Consider the following 18,932-nt stretch of genomic DNA (forward strand, 5'->3'; position numbering starts at 1 on the left):
GCTTCAGGGCCACATGAGAAATTCTAGAGAATTTTATAGGGCTGGAAAGCTCACGGATGGCTCATTGTGGGTCAAGTCCTAAAGTAGTGATGGGATTGATTTTTTCTTGAAGACTGACTTGGAACGATGCATTCAGTGGCTGTCTCTGGTACTGTGTTACACAGAACTGTGAGACAATCTCTGCAACCAAACTAGAACACTGTGGTTGATTAGCACATCCATCATGGGCAAGAGGTACAGGAGCAGCAATACATGTGATGGTTAATACAGAGATTTACCATCTCTGTTCACTACAAGAAGTTCTTTCAAAACAACCTCACAAATTTCAAGAGACACTTTGCTAGTAAAATTCTCTGTGTAAAGGTTCTTAGAAACCCATTCTCTGTCACAGCCACATATTATATTATGTTTTAGATAGAGTAACTTTTTACACAATTTTCTTTCACTTATCAGTCCAACAAATTTTACATGTGAATAAAACCTACAGAAAAAATCATTATGTGAAATCCAAAATAACATCATTATGAAATATATAAGGTAGAAACAAAAAAGTCTAGATAAGACTGAGAATCAGATTAGTAGTAAGAAAGCTTAAAAAATCATGGTTTAAAAAAGAAAGATATGAAATCAAATAATAGTTATGACAAAGTAAGTGATTCAGCATTAAGAGTTGGTATCCCCGAAATGGACAAAGAAAGCATTCAAATATAGTATTGCAAAAGATTGCTTTAGAAAAATTAAAATCTACAGATCAGAAAGAGGCACAATGCTTCAGGGAAAGAATCATACAGAATGAATGACTGAGACATAGACTCCCAGTACAGAGAAAGAATTTTTCAGACTGTCTGGCAAAGGGAGTCACCTACAGAAATAAATGCACATGTTTCCGTGAGTGGTGGGGAGTTGCAGAAATCAGGCAGCTCTCAGATTTCTCCATGGCAGTGTATAATGCCACAATCGTTAGATTAGAGAGATGGCTATGAAGCTACAAGGGAACGAAAACATAACCTAAGATTTTTTTTTTTAATTATGTATTTATATTTTGGTTGCACTGGGCCTTCATTGCTGCACGTGGGCTTTCTTTAGCTGTGGCAAGGGGGAGCTATTCCTCCTTGCACTTCATGGGCCTCTCATTGTGGTGGCTTTTGCTGCAGAGCACAGGCTCTAGACACACAGGCTTCAGTAGCTTAGCACACGGGCTCCAGAGCGCAGGCTCAGTGATGGCGGCGCACAGATTAGTCGGTCTGCAACATGTGGGGTCTTCCGGGACTAGGGATCAAATCCCATGCCCCATGCATCGGCAGGCAGACTCCTATCCACTGTACCATCAAGGACGTCCATGACCCAAGATTTTAATACTCAGACAAGCTGTCCTTCAAGTATAAAAGAATAAAGAACCTCAGGCATAAATAACCCCCCCAAAACAGAATACCTATGAGTCATCTGTGAAAAAGTTGCTTAAGAATAAAATGCAGCTAATCAAAGACGAATCAAAAGAGATTTCACATATAGAAAAGACTGATGAGCATTTATTGAATCAGTTGAAATGTACAACTAAGCAAAAACACCTGTGGAGAATAAGTATTCCAGGAGAGAATATAAATGTTAAACTTTGACATTAAAAAATTTCATATATGTAAGTTGCCGAGAGTAAAAAAAGTTCCCATCACAAGAAAAAAAAAAAAAAAACTTAGGCTGACAGTTAACTAGACTTGTTGTGGTAGTCATTTCACAATGTATATAAGTAGGAAATCATGTTGTACAACTGAAACTAATAATATTATATGTCAATTACACCTCAATTTTTAAAGTGACATGGAAAATAAGGGGCAGTGGCTAATTTAATGGCTAATTTCTGCCGCTTTCATAGCAACAAATAAGCAATACAGTATTTTTTTTTTCGAAGTTTTAAAGATTCTTCTGGCCTTCTGATGTTTCTTTCTTTAAAACCATAATAGAAATCTTTCAAAAAATAAAATAATTTGTGGTAGACAATCATACAAATATTTCAACAGCTTCAGTTTCACTTTAGGTTTCTTCGTTTTTCTAAGATCAACTAGAATTAAATCTAAATATCTAACAAATAGCTCATGTAATATAGTTTTCTTGTTAAATTGTCTGTATATCAATTCTTACATTTATATGTATATTAAGAATGACTGGAAAGATGGTCATCATTTAATGTTAACAATGGTAATTTCTGGATGGTGGGAGGGATTTTTATTTCCTTGGTATTTGTATTTCCTGCTTCACTTGAATTCTTCATAATGAGAGCACTCATGAAATGTCATAACTAAGGCTACTAAGAGGCTTAGTAATAAACCAAATATTTTAAAGGGAATTTTTGTATTTTAAAATGTAATTTTCAAAGACGCTCTTGCTGACCTTGTGAAACAGAAGAGTTATGGCAGATAAAGAGTAAACCAGAATACTATTCATATGTTGTGAGGATCACTCTTCTCTAAATGAAGGTCTACTTTTTTTTAATGGCTAATGAAAAACAAGAACTTTTAAAACTTTCTTGCAACAGACTCAACTAGGAAGGTATTAAAAACATAGCACATTTATTTAAACTGTTACTTTTGATAACTCATTGACTCTTATGACAGGTCAGTATCTTCATTCTATTACCTTATTGGGTACATTCATTAGTGTTACATAAAACTTCATGTAAAATTAAACAATTAAAAGTACAGTTAAGAACATAGTCGATCTGCATGAGAGGATTCACCATCATGTACCCTAGTCCCTAACGCAATTTTTTCTGTTTCCTGGGCCTCTCCAGCTTAGACTTATTTTCATTTCAGAGAATATAAAAGTGGCTCCACTGAGCTCTCGCCCATGAGGGCCCAGCTGCTGCACTATCAGTGTGTGTTGACCCAGTGGTACCTGTCCACCCGGTGCTCAGCAGCAGCCCTGTGACCTTTAGGGGTCTTATGCAACGCATGATAAGCATTTCCTAGGAGGCCCATCCGGCCATCTCTCATATTCTTTTTTCGGGGAATTTGGAACCAAGATTGAAAGGGCTGTTTCAAGTTTTCAACCTGGGGAAAAAATAAAAAGGAACATGAGGATTTTCTAATCATCTAATAAGTCAGCTTTAAGGATTAACTATAAACACATAACTCACAGGTATTAAAACTTTTAAAAGCATAGCAAATACAAACGAACAGAAATCAAGATAATTATCTTTGGAAAATTGACTTGATGGAGATTATGAAATAAAAAACACATTTACTCAAATTAGTATATATTCTGTATTCTTCCCTATCCAACCCCCACCTCACTCAACCCAAAACCATTTAATTACAATCTCTGGGGCTGAGGTGTAGAAACACCCATCTTAAACATCCCAGATGGCCAATACAGATGTTTTACAGACCACACTTTGGAAGGACATTGCTCTGAGAGAACATAGCTGACTGCAGATCTGATCCTTAGACGAAGATGACCTTTCTAAGGATCAGAATAGAATTAAGGGCAAATATTTCACTACATAATTTAAAGCTTTTATACATATAGAGGCTTCCCTCCTAGTTCAGTTGGTAAAGAATCCGCCTGAAATGCAGGAGACCCTGGTTCAATTCCTGGCTTAGGAAGATCACCTAGAGAAGGGATAGGCTACCCACTCCAGTATTCCTGGACTTCCTTGTAGCTTAGCTGGTAAAGAATCCGCCAGCAATGTGGGAGACCAGGGTTCGATCCCTGGGTTGGGAAGATCCCCTAGAGAAGGGAAAGGCTACCCACTCCAGTATTCTGGCCTGGAGAATTCCATGGACTATGGAGTTGCAAAGAGTCAGACACTACTGAAAGACTTTCACTTTCACATATAGAACTAAATACAAACAGTATATATAGTTTAGAAAACTAAACAAGCTGGGGCGGGGGGGCAGGGGGAATTTGCCAATAATATGACAAGGGGTTAGAGGGATTGAACCTGTGTCTCTTATGTCCCCTTCATTAGCAACTTCTTATGTCTCCTTAATTAGCAGTTGGGTTCTTTACCACTAGCGCCACCTAGGAAGCCCCAGAAATATTCCTAACCCTTGAAAAGCCTATAACACATTAAGACCTCAAAATAAATGGGTGAAGAAAAAATTCATTAGATAGATAGTACCTACAACATTTAGGTACATGGAGTTTTTGTTTTAATGTTTAATTTAATTAGTAATATAATCAATATTATAATAGTCAAAGCTATGTTTTTTCACATAGTCATATATGCATGTGAGAGCTGGACAATAAAAACAACTGAGTGCCAAAGAATTGATGCCTTCAAACGGTGGTGCTGGAGAAGACTCTTGAGAGTCCCTTGGACTGTAGGGAGATCCAACCATCCGAAAGGAAATCAACCCTGAATATTCACTGGAAGGACAGAAGCTGAAGCTAAAGCTCTAATACTTTGGCTGCCTGATGCAAAGAACTGACTCACTGGAAAAGACCCTGATGCTAGGAAAGACTGAAGACAGGAGAAGGGGATGACAGAAGATGAGATGGTTGGATGGCATCACCGACTCAATAGACATGAGTTAGACAAAACTCAGGGAGATAGTGAAGGACAGGGAAGCTTGGCATGCTGCAGTCCATGGGGTTGTAAAGACTCAGACACGACTGAGCGACAGAACAACATAATTAATAAAATGCTATTTTTCAAGGAGAATATCCAATCTTAGGGAAAATGATAAAACAAACACTTTCACATAGAGCTGGTGAGACTACAAATAAAGACATCTTTTTAGAAAGTACTTTGCCATGTGTTAACTTGTAAAATGCCCATACTCAATGACTTAATAATTCCATGTCTGAGAACCAAATCAAGAAACAACTTAAGATTCAGACATCTCTGTAAAAATTAGCTTTTTTAATACCACAACAATGTGAAAGCAACCTAGATGTCTGCCAATAATTTGTTAGCTAAATAAACTATAAAGGAAGCAAGTGGTTTAAAGTGTTAAATAGTTAAATTGCTCTAACATGTCCATACATAAGTGGTTAAGAAAACAAATTACATACAAAGTGTCAGAGAGTCTCCCTAAATCAGTGTTTTTTCAACTGTAAGTTGTCACCATTAGGGGGTCATAACATCAATTTAAGTGGTTGATATTAATTTAATTTATCAAAGATTTGAGGCATTGTGCCTATTAAGGATAAGTTCGTCATGAAACCTATTTCCAATATATAGATATGCATATCTTCCTATGATCATGGTTGTGACTTAAAAAAATAAATAATTTTTGTTGATTTTTCTTTTTTTTTTTTTGAAAACTGCTCTGGTGGTAGAGTCACAGATCTTTGATCATCTCTTAATATTCCAAATGTTGTACAGGTGGTATGTTATTTTCCATTGTCAAAAACTACTAATTTTAATATCTAATTCTGAAAGAATTTAGGTGAAAGGAAATTTGTGTTGTGCTTAGTCGCTCAGTCATGTCTGACACTTTGCAACCTATGACTAACCTGCCAGGCTCCTCTGTCCATGGGGATTCTCCAGGCAAGAATACTGGAGTGGGTTGCCATGCCCTCCTCCAGGGGATCCTCCCAACCCAGGGACTGAAGCCAGGTCTCCTTCATTGCAGGCAGATCCTTTACCGTCTGAGCCACGAGTGAAGCCCGAAAGAAAATTTACATATGTTCGAATACTATATGGAGAAATTCAGCTAGAAAAAATGGTGTATATCCTGAGCACTCAGCCAAGTTGAGGGAATAAAAAGAGAGATGGAAGAAAAAAATAGAAAAGTTTTGCCAGAATATCATTATTGTGATTTAAATCTTCATAAATTGTTTTTCCATGTTTCCCAATTATTTGTTTCTTTGCTTTTACAATGAACCTATTCTTTTTAGAATTAAAATAGGAAAAAAAAAAAAAAAAGAGGGCTTCCCTGGTGGCTCAGGGGTGAAGAATCTGCCTGCAGTGCAGGAGACACCCATTTAATTCCTGGTCTGAGAAGATCCCATGTGCCTGGGGGCAGCTAAGCCCCTGCACCACAGCTGCTGAGCCTGTGCTCTAGAGCCTGGGAGCCACAACTACTACTAGCCCATGTGCCGCAACTGCTGAAGCCAGAGCGCTCGAGACTGTGCTCCAGAACAAGAGGAGTCACCGCAACGAGAAGCACTAGAGAAAAACCTGCGCGGCAACAAAGAGCCGGCACAAATAAATAAAATTATATTTTAAAAAGGAAAAACTACAGAGGAGAAGTGGGAACACTTTACCTGATAAATACTCTTTGGATTGCTGACTTTAGGAATTATCTGCGGTTCTTTCTTACAACTTTCTTCATCAGAGGAAGTGCTGGAGGAGTAGTCTAACGTGGCTCTATTAACAGCATCACTGATTTGTTGGGATAATTCCCATTCCTCCCATCTGCCTTTGAAAGAAGCAATTGTAAATGGATGATTTTTCTCACCATACCTAAGAAAGAAAGGAAAATAAAGCGTTCATTAGGGACTCAAATTCTCACAGGTTTTTATTTCCCATCTTTTCTGGAAACAGCTCAGTAACTTACAAGAAGAATTACTTGAAAACAACAACAACAAATAATGAGAATTAGACCAAGATGGTAGGGTAGCAAGACCTTGAGCTTACCTTCTCTCATGAGCACACCAAGATTACAACTTAGCAGTTATTGATGAGAGGCTGAAATCAGGCAGAAAAGATCTTCTACAATTAAAGTGATAAAGAAGGAACGACAATGAGACAGGTAAGAGGGGTGGAATGTAGTCCAGACACCTACCTGCAGGTGGGCAACACACCCACAGGCGGATAATGACAGAGGTTCTCCCAAGGAGCAATCAGTGGGTGAGCCCCACATCACGCTCCCCAGACCAGAGAGCCGACCCCAGGAAGACGAGCCCCCAGAATGTTTGGCTTTGAAGGCCAGGAGGCTTACTTTCTGGAGAGTCAGATGGCTGTCGGAAATAGAGACACCACTCTCCAAAGGCCCACACAAAATTTCACATGCTCTGGGACCCAGGGCAGAGGCAGCAGTTTGAAAGGAACCTGCGTCAGACCCACCTGCTGATCTTGGAGGAGGAGACCCACCTCTGCAGGAGGCTCACCCTGGGGCCACAGAAACTGGCAGCAGCCATTCCGAGGAGCTCGTTCCACCATGCGAACACTGGTGCTGGCGAGGGCTGCTTTGAAATCCTCCCTCTAGCTGACTAGAACGAGGACCCAGACCTGCCACTAGCCCATGAGCACCAGTGCTGAGTTGCCTCGGGCCAAACACCTGGCCAGGTGGGGAAACAGTCCCATCTACTGTCAGGCACACTGTCCTAAGACCCCCTGAGCCCACAGCGGCCCCAGAATACTACACTGTCCACGAGAGGGTGCAGCACCTGGCCCCCACGCGCCAGGGCACCAGCACTAGCCCCGGGACCCCCAGGGCCCTGCAAGCAGACACCTAGGACCCAGCTCTGCCTACCAGCGTTCTGGAACCAACCTCAAGACCTCCTGACCCCTGGGCCCACCTGACAATGAACCAGCACTAATCTGGGGGCCAACTTCACACACCAGTGGACATCAAGACCTCTGGGCCCTGGCCTCACCCAGCAACGAGCAGACGCCAGCCCTAGGACCACCACAGGCCCACAGCCTACCATGACAGGACCCAGAGCACCCACCATCAGGCCAACACCAGCTCCAGGATCTCCTGGGCCCAGGCCCCACCTACCAGCAGGTCAACCCTGGGTCTGAGACACCTTGGATCCCTCAGTCAGCCAATCAGATATCTACCCCACCCACCAATGGGCCAAAGCAAGCTTTGGAACACGCTGGACCCTGTAGCTGGCTATCTCAGGGTGCTGCCCCACCCACCAGCAGACCTACAGCAGCTAAATCCAGGACCCCCAGGGTCCTGCACCCAGAAATATCAAGACATAGCTCCACCCACCAAATGAGCTAGCACTAGCCCCAGGCCACCCTGGGACCCCGTCCCCACCTCCTAAACCCCCATCAACATCCTGCCACCAGTTCTGAGTCCCCTGTAGCAAGAGAACTCAGGACCTGGTTCTGCCCGACAGTAGGTCAGCACCAGCCCTAGGATCTGGCTACACTCTTCAGCGGGTGGACACCAGCCCCAGGATCCCTTGGGCCTTAATCCTGCCCACCAGCAAGTGGACACCACTTCTGGCATACCTTGGGACCCTCATGCAGCAGCCCCAAGACACAATCCCACCCCCAGTGAGCCAACACTAAGCCCCAGCACCCTCTCGACCATCCCCCACCCACCAGCAGGCCAATACCAGCTCTAGAACATCTTGAACCCCCTCAGCCAGCCACTGTGGGATCCAGCCTTACTCACCAATGAGCCAGCACCAGCTGCGGGACACTCCAGAACCCACAGCCAGTTGTATCAGAAAGCAACCCCACCCACCAGCAGGCTGACATTAAAATTAGAAACTTCGGCCCTGCACCTCCACCCCCTCCACCCCTCAGCCCCCGAACCCTGCTCTGCCCATCAGTGAGCCAGCACTAGTCCCGGGAGCCCCTTCCTCAGGGTTCCACAGACAACTGCCTTGACCCAACACTGCAAACCACCAGCTGGCAGCCTCCATACAAGGCAGGGCCTGGCAATCAACCAGACCAGGGGCCAGCCACACCTACCAGACCCACCACAGCATAAAGGCCCACATAGGGGGACCCCTAGAGCATACAGCGCTGGTGACCAGAGGGGAGAGCACTGCTGGGATGCCCTGGATGTCTCCTATAAAAGGCTACTTCTCCAAAGTCAGGAAATACTCCCAACCAACCAGGTACATAGAAATAAAAACAATAGGCCACAAATGAGGGAACAAAGGAACATGTTCCAAATGAAAGAACAGGATAAAACCCCAGAAGGTAAGTGGAAGAAGGCAATCTACCCAATAAAAAGTTTAAGGTAAAGATCATAAAGATAAACAAAGAACTTGGGAGAAGAATAGAGGAAAACAGTGAAAAGTTAAGAGTTAGAAGATATACAGAAGAATCAGACAGAGCAGGAGAATACAGTAAATGAAATGAAAATACACTAGAGGGACTCAACAGTAGGTTGGGTGATACAGAGGAACAGATCAGTAAGCTGAAAGACAGATTAATATAAATCACTGAACCTGGACAGAAAAAAAGAAAGAAAAAGAAATTAGGATACTTAGAGATCTCTGGAACACCACCAAGCACACTAACATTTGCATTAGAGAAGAAAAGAAAAGGGTCAGAGAGAACGTATTTGAAGACATAATAGCTGAAAACTTCCCTACCTGGGAGATGAAACAGATATCCAGGTCCAGGAAGCATAGTCTCAAATAGAATCAACCCAAGGAGGACCACACCAAGATACATTGTTATTAAAATTGAAAAGACAGAAAATATTAAAACCAAGGGAAATGCAATAAGTTGCATGTAAGGGAATCCCCATAAGGCTATCAGCAGACTTTTTAGCAGAAACTACAGGCCAGAAGAGTATCATGTAATATATTTAAAGTGATGAAATGGAGACATTATGGCCAAGAATATACCACATGGCAAAGTTTACTCTCAGATTTGAAAAAGAGATCAAAAGTTTTACAGACAAGCAAAAGCTGAAAGGTTCAGCACCACCAAACCAGTTTTGCAAGAAATGTTAAAAGGGACTTCTGTAAGTGAAAAAGGAAAACCACAACTAGAAACATGAAAATTACAAAAGGAAAAAGCTTACTGGTTAAAGGAAAATATACACTAAAAGCAGCAAGACCAACCACATACAAACCTAATAGGAAGGCTAAAAGACAGTAGTAAAATTGCCTAGACCTGCAGTAAGTAAGTAAAGGACACATGAAACAATTAGATGTAAAATATGATGCCAAAAACAGTAAGCATGAAAGAGGAGGGGTAAAAGTAAAGGACTGTTAAAATGCATTTAAAATTAAAGAGATCAGCAACTCAAATAATCACGTTTATACACACACGCACTTTTTTTTTTAAAGCAATGGAATTCCAGAAAAACATCTACTTCTGTTTCATTGACTGTGCTAAAGTCTTTGCGTGGATCACAACAAACTGTGGAATATTCTTAAAGAGATGGGAATACCAGATCAACTTACCTATATCCTGAGAAACCTGTTGTAGGTCAAGAAGCAACAGAACCTTACACAGAACAACTGACTGGTTCAAAATTGGGAAAGGAGAACGACAAGGCTGTATATTGTCACCCTGTTTATTTAAATTATATGCAGGGTACATCATGCGAAATGCTGGGCTGGATGAGTTACAAGTTGGACTCAAGATTGCTGGGAGAAATAAACAACCTCAGATATGCAGATGATACCACCCTAATAGCAGAAAGTGAAGAGGATCTAGAGAGGCTCTTGATGAGGGTGAAGAGGAGAGTGAAAAAACTGGCTTAAAACTCAACATTAAAAAACAAAGATTATGGCATCTGGTCCCATCACTTCATGGCATATAGAAGGGGACAAAGTGGGAGCAGTGAGGGATTTTCTCTTCTTGGGTTCCAAAATCACTGCAGATGGTGACTGTAGCCATGAAAACAGAAGACGCTTGCTTCTTGGAAGGAAGGCTAAGACAAATCTAAACAGCATATTAAAAAGCAAAGACATCACTTAGCCAACAAAGTTCTGTATAATCAAATCTATGATTTTTCCAGTAGTCATGTAAGGATGTGAGAGTTGGACCACAGGAAGGCTGAGCACCAAAGAATTGATGCTTTGGAATTGTGGTACTGGAGAAGACTCTTGAGAATCCCTTGGACACCAAGGAGATCAAACCAGTCAATCCTAAAGGAAATCAATCCTGACTGTTCGTTGGAAGGACTGATGATGAAGCTGAAGCTCCAATACTTTGGCCACCTGATGCAAACAGTTGACTCATTGGAAAAGACTCTGATGCTGGGAAAAAATTGAAAACAAAAGGAGAAGAGGGTGGCAGAGGATGAGATGGTTGGATAGCAGCACCAATTCACAAACTTGAACTTGGACATGAACTTGGGCAAATTCCAGGAGATGGTGAGGGAAACAAGGAGGCCTAGTATGCAGCAGTCCATAGGGTCACAAAGAAACAGACATGACTTAGAGACTAAACAACAAAAACACACATAAAATACGTACTGCTACGTATAAACCTCATGGTAACCAGAAATCAAAATCTATCATCGATACCCACAAAAAAAGAGAAAGAAAGCTAAACATCATCCAAACATAATTTGAAGATAGTTAAATAACAAGGGAAGAGAGCAAAAGAACAAAATGAATTACAAAAACACCAAAACAATTGATAAAATGACTGTAAGTACATACCAATCAATAATTACTTTGAATGTAACAGGAATAAGTGTTCTAAAGACAGAGTGAAGATACAAAAATAATGCCCATATATATGCTATATATATATGCTATGGAGAAGGCAATGGCACCCCACTCCAGTACTCTTGCCTGGAAAATCTCATGGACAGAGGAGCCTGGTGGGCTGCAGTCCATGGGGTCGCTAAGAGTCGGACACGACAGAGTGACTTCACTTTCACTTTTCACTTTCATGCATTGGAGAAGGACATGGCAACCCACTCCAGTGTTCTTGCCTGGAGAATCCCAGGGACGGGGGAGCCTGTTGGGCTGCCATTTATGGGGTCGCACAGAGTCGGACACGACTGAAGTGACTTAGCAGCAGCAGCAGCAGCTTGCTATCTATAAGAAACTCACTTTAGATGCAAAGACATACAGACTGAAAGTGAGAGGAGATGGCGGTATACTTAAAGAAGTATACCACATAAACAGAAATGAAAAGAAAGTCATGGCGGCAATATTTACACAAGAAAAAGTAGCCTCTAAGACAAAGTAGACGTTAAAACAAAGACTGTAACAACAGACAAAGAAGGACATTATGTAATGATCAAGGATCGATCCAAGAAACTGTAACAATTGTAAATATATAGGCACCCAACATAGGAGCATCTAAATATATAAGCTAATATTAACAGAGATAAAGGGAGAAATTGACAGTAACATAATAATAGTAGGAGACTTTAACACCCCACTTATATCAATGAACAGATCATACAGACAGAAAAATCAAGAAAGAAACACTAGCCTTAATTGACATAATAGACCAAATGGACTTAATAGATATCTACAGGCCTTCCATCCAAAAACCACAGAATACATGTTCAAGTGCATGTGGAACATTCTCTGGGACAGACCACATGCTAGGCCACAAATCAGTTCTCAGTACATTTAAGAAGATTGAAATCATATTGACCATCTTTTCTGATCACAATGCTATGAAACTAGAAATTGCTATAAGAAAACTGCAAAAAAAACACAAATAAGGTGAAGGCTAAACAATATACTTCTAAAATAACCAATGGATCACTGAAGAAATCAAAAAGAAAATTCAAAAAATACCTCTAGACAAATGAAAACAAAAACACAATGATCCCAAAATCTATGTGATGCACCAAAAGTAGTCCTAAGCGAGAAATTTATAGTGATGCCAGCCTACCTCAGGAAATAAGAAAAATCTCAAGCAACATAACCTTCCACCCAAAAGGACTTTAAGAAAAACAAAGCCCGAAGTTAGCAGAAGGAAAGAAATTATAACGGACTTTTGGACTCAGAGGGAGAGGGAGAGGGTGGGATGATATGGGAGAATGGCATTCTATCATGTATACTATCATGTAAGAATTGAATCGCTAGTCTATGTCTGACGCAGGATACAGCATGCTTGGGGCTGGTGCATGGGGATGACCCACAGAGATGTTATGGGGAGGGAGGTGGGAGGGGGGTTCATGTTTGGGAACACATGTAAGAATTAAAGATTTTAAAATTAAAAAAAATAAAAAATAAAAATAAAAATTAAAAAAAAAAAAAATATCAGAGCAGAAATGAAACAGAGACAAAAACAGTTTTTTTTAAAAATGAAACTAAGAGCTGGCTCCTTGAAAAGATAAACAAAATTGATAAACCTTTAGCCAAATTCATCAAGAGAAAAGGAGACAGCCCAAATCTATAAAATAATAAAAAGTTAGCAACAATACCGAATTACAAAGATTGTAAAGAGAGATTGCCATGACTGTAGTAATCTGTATGCAAATAAAATGGACAACCTAGAAGAAACAAATTCATAGAAATGTACAGTCTCCCAATATTGAACCAGAAGGAAATAGAAAATATGAACAGATCAATTACAAGTAATGAAATTGAATCAGTAATGGAAAAAATACTCCCAAGAAACAAGATTCCAGAACCAGAGAGCTTCACAAGTGAGTTCTAACAAACATTTAGAGGAGAGTGAACATCTATTCTTCTCAAATTATTTCCAAAAATTTTCAGAGGAAGGAACAGTTCCAAACTCATTTTATGAGACCACATCACCCTGATACCAGAACCAGACAAAGATATCACAGGAAAAAAATTACAGGGTCAGTATCATTGAAGGAAAGTTCTGACCAACCTAGATAGCATATTGAAAAGCAGAGCTATTACTTTGCCAACAAAGATCCATCTAGTCAAGGCTATGGTTTTTCCAGTGGTCATGTATGGATGTGAGAGTTGGACTGTGAGGAAAGCTGAGCGCTGAAGAATTGATGCTTTTGAACCATGGTGTTGGAGAAGACTCTTGAGAGTCCCTTGGACTGCAAGGAGATCCAACCAGTCCATCCTAAAGGAGACCAGTCCTGGGTGTTCATTGGAAGGAATGATGCTAAGGCTGAAACTCCAGTACTTTGGCCACCTCATGCGAAGAGTTGACTCACTGGAAAAGACCCTGATGCTGGGAGGGATTGGGGGCAGAAGGAGAAGGGGACAACAGAGGATGAGATGGTTGGATGGCATCACCAACTCGATGGACGTGAAGTTTGAGTGAACTCCGGGAGTTGGTGATGGACAGGGAGGCCTGGCGTGCTGCAATTCATGGGGTCACAAAGAGTCAGACACGACTGAGTTACTGAACTGAAATGAACTGATCATTGATGAACAGAGATGCAAATCAGTGGAAGAGAATAGAGAGCCCAGAAATAAACCCATGCATCTATGGTTAATTAATCTGTGACAAGGAGGCATGAATATCCAACAGGGAAAAGACAGTCTCTTCAATAAGTGGTGCTGGGAAAATACAGCAGCTACTTGTAAAGAATGAACTTAGGAGTTTCTCATGCCATTACAAAAATAAACTCAAAATGGATCATAAACCTGTATGTAAGACTGTAAACCATAAAAACCCTTAGAAGGTAACATAGCCAGAACTCTGATATAAATTGTAGCAATATTTTCTGGATGTCTCCTAAGGCAAAGAAAACAAAAACAAATTAAACTTACAAGCTTTTGCACAGCAATGGAAACCATCAACAAAAAGATTACCTACTGAATGGAAGAAAATATTTGCAGGTATAACTATCCACAATATATAGACAGCTCATACAACTTAATATCAAAAAAAATTCATTTCAAATTTTAATTCAAAATTTAATATCAAAAAAATTAATTTCCAACCTAAAAATGGACCTGAATAGACATTTTTCCAAACAAGACATACAAATAGCTAATGGGCACATAAAGAGATGCTCGATATTTTGTATTATTTAAAGAAATGCAAATCAAAACAATGAGACATTACCTCACACTTGTCAGAATGGCTATCATTAAGATGTCTACAAATATCAAATGTTGGTGAGAACATGGAGAAAAACGACCCCTTGTACACTATTGGTGGGAATATAAATTGGTGCAGCCACTATGGAATATGGAGATTCCTCACACTAAAAGTAGGATTACCATATGATCCAGCAATTCAACTCCTGGGTATATATTCAGAAAAAATAAAATCATTAATTTGAAAAGATACATGTACCCCGGTATTCTAAGCAGCACTATTTACAATAGCCAAGACATGGAAGTAACACAAATGCCCATCAATAGATGAATGGATAAAGAAGATGTGGTATGAGTATGTACACACTCAAGTACTACTCAGCCATAAAGAATGAAATTCTGCCATCTGCAGCAACATGGATAGACCCAGAGAATATTGTGGTTAGTGGAATAAATCAGAGAAAAGTCAAATACTGCATGCTATTATTTATAGGTAGAATATAAAAAAATAAAATATATGTATATAGCAAAAAAACTGACTAAACAGATACAGAAAACTATTGGTTACCAGTAGAAAAGAGGGAAGTGAGAAAGGGCAAGGTAGGGGTAGGTACAGACTGCTATGTATAAAATATAAGAATATACTGTACAACACAGGGAATATAGCCAATGTTTTATAATAACTTTAAATGGGGGTATAATTTGTTAAAAAAAAAAAAAAAACTTTTGAATTACTATGATGTATACCTGAAACCAATATAATTTTGTAAATCAACTATAGTTTAAGAAAAACAATTGAAATGGCTTGTCAGCAAAGCAAATTGAGAGACATTATGACCTTCTGCTACTATACTGTCATAATTGGTGGAGGTCAAGGATTCTGTAAAAGCTTTCTAGGAATTAGCTAAGGTAAAGACAGGCTAACTTTTTTTGATTCAACTAATGGACTGACTCGCTGATGATAATTCCTCTTTCCCCTTGATACCGCCTAAAATGCTTGGACTTTATGCAATTGGCAATAGGATGCCATGTTTAAAGTCAAATTTCAAATACTATGGAAAAATCTTTGTGCTTCCCACTCCATCCACCCTAAAATGAAGTCTCTGTTGTCTGATATAGCTTGCATCTAGTCTTAATGGGCTTGTGCCCTCATTGGTAATCCAGGGATTTGCAGCATCACCTTTCACAAAGATGCACAGACTAAATAACCTAAGGTTCCCAAGGGTCACAGACCACACAAACTGGCTCCAATAAGATTACTCACCGGCAGCACACTTCAAAGGGATCTACCCATATGGTCATCTCCTTTGGAAGTCCCAGGTGAGAAAAATCCACGTTACTTTCAGCACAAGCCCTTTCTAGAATAGGATCTTTATTCTGATGATTGTTTATCCTGATACACCTTTAAAAACAAGAAAAGGGAAATGGCGTGGTGACAGCTGGAGAATCAGGCTGCTGCCAAGGGTCTCCAATACACACAGCTGCCACCTCACTCCCGTCTTCCCTCAGCTCCTTCACCACCCCTCAGAAGTTTTACAGTAAGAGTGAAATATCAAACTTTTACACAATATGGATTCCATTACTAAATCACACAATCAGTTCACCAAATGTGCTCAGTCATGTTCAACTCTTCACAGCTCCATGGATTGCAGCCACCGTGCTCCTCTGTCCGTGGGATTTCCCAGGCAAGAATACTGGAGTGGGCTGACATTTCCTACTACAGGGGATCTTCCTGACCCAGGGATCAAACCCTCGTCTCTTGTGTCTCCTGCACTGGCAGGTGGATTCTTTACCACTAGAGCAACCTGGGAAGACTAAAGGTTCTCTGTATATCCTTCACAGTAAACACAAGTTAGAAATTCCTTAATCCACTTCACACAAGGAGCTTTGCTCTATAGTTTTCACATTGTGCTATCATCTACTACTCTCCTTTTTTCAAGCCCAAGTTCAAACAAATAGGGCAGGCGGTAGCTGCTGGCTTGTTACTGCCCTTTGCTATGCTTACCACATCCTAGCTCTCACCTGAAGGCTTGCCCTTTAGAAGGGTGATCAGAGTGCCAGTGACTCCTGTACGTTTCAAACAAGATTGTCATCAGCTTTTCTGCAAAGTCTTCTATCTGCTCTTTATTCAGTTTATCATGTTTTTTCACTAATCTTGTCACAAAGAAGACCGTTGTTGCTATTTCATCTCTCATGATTCAAGAAGAGCCTACAAGGAGGTCTGAAACCATTGAAAGGAAGCAAGAAGAAATTAAACAGAAATAAGGGTCTAACTTATTATCAACATGTAATTATCATTTGGAAATTTTATATACATACCTTAAATTTAAAACAGAAGTCACTTGCTAGTCCTTAATGAACTTTAAAAAAGCACATCAATACGATCAACAAAACAGCCAAGCAAACCAGTTCCTCAACTAACCTTTAATGATTCTCAAAGAAAAAAATTTTTAATACTGTAATATACTTAAACAAATGATTATGCAAATTAAATACTTTTAAAGTCCAGATCCAGGAGAGTAAGTTACACCAAGCACTACTGTTTAAAAACATATTTATAAAGAGCAAAAACATTTCAGGATATAGTCATTCCTAAAATTGTGGCTCTCAGGTGGCACATTCAAAAGTTAAGATTAATCAAATATATATTATACTTGCCAGCAAAAGATCTTTAGCCCAACAGAAAGGGGGCCAGAGTCAGAAGCCACTCTCACCACACGTGGCTTGTCAGTTCCAGGCTGCAGTTTATATAAACCTGGGTCCCAAGGCCGGATAGGTTTTTCGCCTTACACAGGTGCTGCCCTTTAGGATAATTGACAGCTCTTTCCAGGTCCCCATCAAATTGCTCCTTGGCATATGTAGAGGATATTCGTTACAGAAAGTGTTTCTTTAAAGATTTTCAAACTGGATTTCTATCTTCTGTTTTGCTATTTAAGTCCTATCTTTTATGACATAAATGAGAATCAATCCTTCTCCTTCCAAATCCTAAGAGCCTACATTCCAGTATTTTTGTCTCTCATTTTCTCTTTCAAAACTGTCAACATATTAAAGTATTTTGTCCTGGATCTTTTCTAAAATTAAACACAACTTTCTTTGAACAGTCATTGTGTTGACTCCACACATTTTTCACTGTAAAATAAATGGAAAAGACCTCAAAGTATATCTAGTCTTACTAGTTCTCAAAGGGTAGGTCACTGATCACCTGATTTGGACCCACCGAGCTGCTTGTTAAAAATGCAGATTCCAGGACTTTATCCCAGATTCACTGAATCAGTACCTCTAAAGGCATATCTGGGAATCAATATTTTAAAAGTTCCCCCTGGTGATTCTTATACCCACTAAATTTAAGAACCATTATACCCAGAATATGTCTTTAACACCCATGGTAAGTGGTCATTCAGGTTCTTTGTCAGTGAAAAAGAAGTTTACTCTTATAAGGAAGTCCATTTCTTTTCTAAAAAACTCCAAATGCCAGGCAGTCCCTCTCCTTGAGAAGCTACAGCCAACTCTTTATTCTCTATCTGAAAAGCCTAGTTTTTCCCTCTGGAACTGTACAGATTTTATCTAATTCTCCACCACAGGAAGACACTTCAAATACTAGCTATTGAGCCTCCCCTGAGCCTCCTCTTTAGGAAGAGAGCTAACCATTCCTAGCTTTTCAGTAGTTCTTCCCACAGACATGTTAGTCAGACTTCATCACTCACATCTGGATGAGTTTCAGGTGCGTCAGTAATCCTCTTTTAAAGGCTGGAGCCCAGAATTTCTATTGAGCATTTCACACAATGCTCCAAGTGTGCTCTGCCATGATGGAATAGAATGGACTGTTACTTGGCTCTGAAAACTGTGTATCTAGAACACAGCCTCAGGTGGCATTTGCCTTAGTGGTAGTGCCATCACATCTCTGCTTCACGCTGAACTATTAACAGCTAAGCAGTTTTTTTCACTAATGCTATTGTTTTGTCACATTTTCCCCTCCTATGCAACATAATGTTCAAGAATATGAGCTTTGAGAAGAACTGAGTAGAAATTTCTTTGAGTAGAAATTTTTTCAGAGAGAGAATACAGATGGCCAACAGGTATACGAAAAGATGTTCAACATAGCTAATCATCAGGGAAATGCAAATCAAAACTACAGTGAGTTATCATTTCATGTCTATCAGAACGGCTATCATCAAGAAGAACACAAATAAATGTTGATGAGGATGTGGGAAAAAGGGAACACTTGTACACTGTTGGTGGGAATGTAAATTGATACAGCCACTGTGGAAAACAACATGGAGGTTTCTCAAAAAACTAAAAATAAAGCTACCATACTACTACTACTATTACTACTACTAAGTCGCTTCAGTCGTGTCTGACTCTGTGCGACCCCAGAGACGGCA

General features: G+C 40.1%; 1 protein-coding gene across 1 annotated transcript; it reads right to left on the minus strand.

Moving 5' to 3' along the window:
• Positions 1 to 2,864: 2,864 nt before the first annotated feature.
• On the minus strand, positions 2,865 to 16,745 carry BTG4 (BTG anti-proliferation factor 4). Its single transcript, XM_052653349.1, has 4 exons — positions 16,573 to 16,745; positions 15,815 to 15,952; positions 6,211 to 6,409; positions 2,865 to 3,044 (listed from the first exon to the last, which is right to left on the minus strand). Exons 1-4 carry the CDS (start codon positions 16,743 to 16,745, stop codon positions 2,865 to 2,867), a joined length of 690 nt encoding a protein of 229 aa, XP_052509309.1.
• Positions 16,746 to 18,932: the final 2,187 nt, after the last annotated feature.

Source organism: Budorcas taxicolor, chromosome 15 (genome assembly GCF_023091745.1).
Source record: "Budorcas taxicolor isolate Tak-1 chromosome 15, Takin1.1, whole genome shotgun sequence".
In the NCBI taxonomy this organism is placed as follows: domain Eukaryota; kingdom Metazoa; phylum Chordata; class Mammalia; order Artiodactyla; family Bovidae; genus Budorcas; species Budorcas taxicolor.

Excerpts from the sequence above, each read along its gene's own strand:
- BTG4 (XM_052653349.1), bottom strand. The coding sequence starts at position 16,745 with ATGAGAGATGAAATAGCAACAACGGTCTTCTTTGTGACAAGATTAGTG. Across the intron at positions 15,953-16,572 it reads TCTAAAGGGCAAGCCTTCAG|GTGTATCAGGATAAACAATC; the intron begins GTGAGAGCTAGG and ends TTGTTTTTAAAG. Across the intron at positions 3,045-6,210 it reads ATCCAAAGAGTATTTATCAG|GTTGAAAACTTGAAACAGCC; the intron begins GTAAAGTGTTCC and ends TTTTTTCCCCAG.